General features: G+C 36.3%; 1 protein-coding gene across 1 annotated transcript in view; it reads left to right on the forward strand.

Annotated features, from left to right (window-relative positions):
- LOC104617409 (secretory carrier-associated membrane protein 1-like) overlaps positions 1 to 3,573 on the forward strand; it is a gene marked incomplete at its 5' end in the record, with an annotated part of 7,640 nt that extends 4,067 nt beyond the window's left edge. The window contains one exon of the mRNA XM_010282724.1: positions 3,568 to 3,573. Coding sequence (XP_010281026.1) covers positions 3,568 to 3,573 — 6 coding nt within the window. The remainder of the gene's footprint in view (positions 1 to 3,567) is intronic.
- Positions 3,574 to 5,972: the final 2,399 nt, after the last annotated feature.

Genomic DNA, 5,972 nt, shown 5'->3' on the forward strand with positions numbered 1-5,972 from the left:
AAACATAAAAAGTCATTGTGGTTCTCTTCGACTGTACTTTATTTTCCAGTCACTTCTTATATTCCCTAAAAGCCTAGATCAAAATTCACACAGCATGTTTGTCTCTTCTGCAGCTGTGCATGGGTAAAATGGGAAATGTTGGGTTTACTTTATTATAAATTTATTTATTTTAAAAATATAACCATTGTTTGCCCTTCTTTAAGATGTTGTATCCTAGAATATAAAGGTTTCCATATTTTATGGAGGGCAAATAATTTTGACAATTGGCCTGAGAATGAATTGTGGTATATAATGATCAAATAAATACATTGAGAATTTGGAAGGCTTTTTAGTGGTTCACTCCGGTATTTTTTTTTAACTTCTGGAAAGCACTTTCGATCAGTTATTTTTCTTCATAAGAACTGTTTTCCCTATTTCTACTATAAGAAGTGGGGTAGACAGAGAGATGTAGAAAGTTAGGTTTGGCTACTGCTTTTGCAATTTCAGCAGCTGCTGGAGGACAAATACAAGTAGGGTGGATATTATAAATTCTTTTCTTGAGGTTTTTTTTAGGATAAGTCTTTTGATATAAACCTGTAAGTTTGCATGAATACTGTTATCTGATCTTGTTTAAATCATGTTTTGGTCCAGAATTTACCTGTGCCACTTTGTAACTATAGCGTGCATTTGTATCTATTTTCATGGAGCATTCTCTACCTGTGAGAAATGACCATGGTGCATAAACATTCTCTGTAATAGAATGTGTAATGCAGTGTACAGTTTAAGGAGTTAACTGATGGTTTCAATCACAGACCTAAATGATTCTATATTTGCTATTTTTAATTTCAGTATTCATGTCTTGGGGTGATAATTTTGCTGGAAAAGAAAATTTTGATTTACTTTTAGAACACTAGTTTCTTGCCCCCCTTCCCTCTTCTACGTGCAGTGGTATTTTTCTTGTATTTGGGATTTTTGGGTGGGGTTTTTTTTTTTTTGGCATAGATTTGTGTTTAGCATTGGTACTAAATTTCTAGCCTCATCAGTCACTCTGTTTACTGCTTGTCCAAAAACCTAAATATACAGTACTTAATTTTCTAACAGCAATATTGTCTAAAACCAAGCTTTTTAAACAATGGCATTTAACAGATACTTGAATTCATTTTAATGTTAACTCAGCCGTCTGTGATGTGATTTAAGCTGGGGGAAAAAACGCTTTTAAACTATTTTGACTTGGGAAAGTGAGAAATCTTCATCTTTAACAAAGTTAAATTTTCAGTCTCTGAACTGGAGGCCTAAGAGGTTAAACTGGTGCTGTGGAACTGAACAATCCATGGTGGTACCTACCATCATAATATTCTAGAGGATAATCAGGTCTTAGTATAACGTCACGTTTCTCTCCTTTGAAGTCTATTTATGTTCTTGGACTGCCTCATGAGTCTTATGTACAAAACTTGGGCTGTTTTTTCAAATCAGAAAATGAAAACAGGAAGGAGCATATCCCACAACCTGTGTAAGTAGACACTGTAACTGAAATGACTGCAGCTCTCAAGGTGAATCACCTTTAGTAAGAGAACATAAAATTCTGAGGCCCCTCCATGTTCCTCTGAATGTGGACTGACTTCCACAGATTCTTCTCCACGACACTGTATTCATAACGGAAGAGCATTACAAAAAAATAAAACCCCTAGTTGATCCCGGGATCCTTATTGTACTGTTGACATGAAGTCCCTATTAGTCTCCTTTCTTTCGATAATTTCCTTAAATCCAACTTGAATTTGGGTACGTGTCATAGTTTCACATATGCTGAAGTTCATATTAATGAATATACTTGCTTCTAAATGTTCTCTGCATCATGAAATTGAAAGCAATTTAAATATGCTGTAATAGGGGCTCTAAAACTAGGGGACATGCTAGCATTGAACTTAAATTTGTGTGGAATGTTATTAAAAGCTTTCCAGAAAAAAGCCATAATTTTCTGTTGAGATCAGGCATCATCCTTCTAGCAGCTGTATATCAAGATTTTTCTTTTCATAATCTTTTAAATTTAACTTGAGGGTTGTATCTAGGAACTCCTACTATGGATTACTTCTAAATCTGAATTTAAGCAATTCTCTTGTATAGGAGTCCCAGGGACATCATCCTTACAATTTAACTTAAGTTGAAGATTGCATAAAAACATACATTATTAGAATATATTATGGAAAAAACATTAGAAACAAAACCTGAATTTGGCAGGTAGATTTTCTTTCCCCCCCAAGGTTTAAAGGCTCTTTGAGAAAACATATTTAATGGTCTATGTATGGGGAGCATTGATTTGTAATGTCATGGGTTGAAGGTGCGGATTCCTACAAAACCTCCTAAGTGAAATTCAAGATTCAGTTACATGTGAATTGTTTAAACCAGGAATCTCTGACACTTTGCAGCCCAAAAGGGGGGGAGAAGTTTGAGTTTAGCTTTGACAAAAGAAGGATGATACTTGTGAAAATATTTTGTACCTAATGAAAACTAGATTTTACAGTCTTTATTAATTAATCAGAGTATGGCGCCCACTTAAGTTGTTATTTTGTAGTATTGTGGCAAATTGAGTATAAAGTATGAAGTTTAAGCACTGGAACATCAGTAGTCATTGATCTGTAATTTAGGAGTTGGTTTTATTTATCTGAGGGATGTTTGTATATTTTGTAAATTACTAACAATGCTCTGCCATCCTGGTGAATGTCATGGTTCTGTACAAATGCACTTCTTCTGTCCCTCTGTTGCATGTCTGAAGTAGTTCAGAAGTTTTGTATATTTATTGTATTAACACAGTGTCATAGAATAAAAAAAGACCTTTTTCCTGGCTGTTTGCGCTGTATAGTTTTGACCCATATAGGGTTCATTCTTCTAACGGTCAGGATAACATGCAGGGCGGATGATCTGTGTAGAAGTCTCACTTGGTTTTTATAATTCTGTATATAAATGCTGTAATTCTGCTGAAATGAGGAAACAAAATGTCCACTATCAAAACAACACATTAGGGTATTGAGAATTAGTCTACTCAACTTCTACGAAGAAAATCCTTTAACACTTGCAGCCTACTTTCTTGTGCTGTAAACTCATGAGGGTTAAAATCGAGACATGTTCTGTCATTACTGAACGAAATTCTACAGGTATTAAGTGAATCGTAAACCACTGTTGAAAGTAAAATGAAGTTGCTGAAAACAGCATTGCTTTGGTGGTGTTTATTTTCCGAATCTCTGCCTATGAATTGACATTTTTGCATCACTGCTCTGTTTTGCCCCCCCTTTTTTTTTTTGCCACTATCACAGTCTGTTTTTTTTTTCTTTTCATATAGTATCACCTTGAACACCTGCTGTCTAGTACTGAATTTGTTAACTGGGTTTTCTTTGGGCAAAATGACTTCATCTAGACCACTGTGACATAGTTATGTTTGCAAATGCACGATGCAGAGAACAGTGCTCTGTTCCTGTACAGCCAGGATTATTTTGGGAGATCGCAGACATGAGTTTTTGAAGACAAGTGTGCATGCATGCATCATTTAGTAGCGAATTTCTCTGTCAACGTAATCTGTTTCTTTGTAATTTACAGGTCTAGGATGGCAGTGGCAGCAGACTAAAAGAACAGTTTTTGTACCTTTTTGTAAATGATAAGCACAGTTGTGCAGCATGATCTGGTCATTAATTTTGTGGTTAGAACTATTACACAATTTAAGTGCTGTTGTGGGGAGGTAATTAGTCTGGTTTGCTGGGGCTAGTTTTCCTCAAGAAGTTGTAAGCAGGAAGTTGGGAAGGCGTGCACACACACAGAAAACAGCACAGGGAAGAGAACTGTGATTAAAAGTACTTGGTGATACTTCTGGAAAGATATTTCTGTAAAGGAAAAGGCATGCACCAAGAGCATTCTCATCATGAATCCGTACTAAGGCATAGTGGATCAGCTAATTAAAACAAACGTGTGTTAGATTTGACTCAGTTACATTAAAACATGTAAGGATTACTTCGTACTTTTTTCTTCCCTACAAAAACCCCTTTTATGTCTGCAAGTAGCTTTTGTTCTCATCAGTAGAAAAATGAGGAAGACTGACAGAAGTGGTGCAGATTTCTTCCCTCAACAGCAGATTACTAGTTTAACTTTCTGCTAGGATTAAACTAGATAGATACCATATCACACACTACGGAGCGGGGAAAAAAAGTGTTGATGGGAGCACACAAGTGGCCGTGTGCTTGGAACGGGGCTACTGCAGGCAAGGAAATCGCAGCCTGGTTTAGAGTCCAGTTAGTTACCTGTGACCAATTTACTCAACTCTTCTTCTTTGCACATGTCTGTGACTAGAGCTGGGCAGAATATACTGGCTGGAGCCCAGGCTGTTTTCAAAAACAGCTGCCTATGAGCACTGATGCCTCTGTGGCATCAGCTGCTCTGCCGCTCTTTCAGCTGACAGTGCTGCAAGTAGATTTTACAATGTTTATAGCCTGATTAAACAACCATCCATCGTCTGAGCTGTAGTCATTGCATGCATGCCAAAGCATGTGTTGCTGTTTTGCAGGGGTGTTGTCTCTGCAATGCATGTATTTCTGAAGTTTTAGAGAAAAAAAACTGGACAGGGTGGATTAGGCAGCAGGGCGATACTTTGTGTCCAAGGTAAGAGAACAGTTAGAAGTGGTCAGAATAACGTGATTAAATGTGGAATTGTTTTTTCTTTCACCTTTCTCAGCTAGACCAAATTACTGACCCATCTGAATAATACCTAAAGCTGGTTAGAGACACTGACTTCTACGCTCTCAGAATTTCACTTATATGAAGATACCGCAAATTGAATAAAAGCCATCTATTTGAAAACAAGGTTTCAGTGAATCACAGGAGCAAGACATCATCTTTATCTTCCTGTCCCTCTGATATTAATAATATACATTCACTTTCTCATCACATCACCATTCTAAACCTAGCTGGATCTTGAGGAGGAAGATACTAGAACACAGAAATCTGCAATAATTCACACAACTATGAGAACTGAACTCTGCCTTCCCTATTGCCGACTCCATTAACCTTTTTGAAAAACGAAGGTAATACTTCTAGCTATACAAATCAGTACTTTGTAATTTCTTTTGGCAATGTTTTGTATCTGTAGGGTAACTGCTGTGTCCCTACTTCGAAATCCATGAAGATGGCTAATGTGGTGATGCATTGAGTGGCACCTATTCCCTAACTTCTTCTGGACTGTAGATTTCTAAATGTGCCAAGTTTTAACCAAAAGCTACTGCTTGGAAGTTTAGAAACTATTAGAAGTGTAATTAAACTAAATGCCATTAATTATATGTAAATTAAATAGAAATGGACCACAGCAACTATGAGACAAAAGTGACATCCTGACTTTAAACTACTAAAAGCCTTACTCCTAGTTCTGCCATAAATGTGCTTAGAAAACAATATGTAACCTCTCTCAAGTGCTTGTCAAGTCACAGGTGAAAGGTAATACACAGTGTGGCAAACACCATTTAAAAACTCTGTGTGATTAAGCAATATTTGTTTTATAACGTTTGCTACCCCTTTTTTTGAAAAAGGAACTACAGTGCTTTAGTTGCAAAATGAAAAACATTTGTCAGACATATATTCAGTTAGAAAGTCTCTTTAATGCAACAGTACTGTATAATGCATAGCTACAATTTCAGATCACATTTTTTGATCAGTAAGTGGTAATAATTGTTGAAGTCAGGTGGAAATCTGAAACACTAACATCAGTGGGCTGGCATCTTAAATACTATCAAAGCTACAACTAAAGCTACCTTGTTTGTTATGTTTTGTCCAGTATGTTTGAATTAAGGTAGTCAGACTCCTCTTAAAAGTTTGAAAACTCACATTTTAATTGAAATTTAGATAAAAAATAACACATTAGGTACATCGTTCATGCTAACAAATGTACATAGTGGTGACTCAAGAATAGAAAAACAGTACCACAAATAAACCATGGCTCAAAGTCTACTCTAGCCGCTCTG

Source organism: Phaethon lepturus, unplaced genomic scaffold, assembly GCF_000687285.1.
Source record: "Phaethon lepturus isolate BGI_N335 unplaced genomic scaffold, ASM68728v1 scaffold4442, whole genome shotgun sequence".
NCBI lineage: Eukaryota > Metazoa > Chordata > Aves > Phaethontiformes > Phaethontidae > Phaethon > Phaethon lepturus.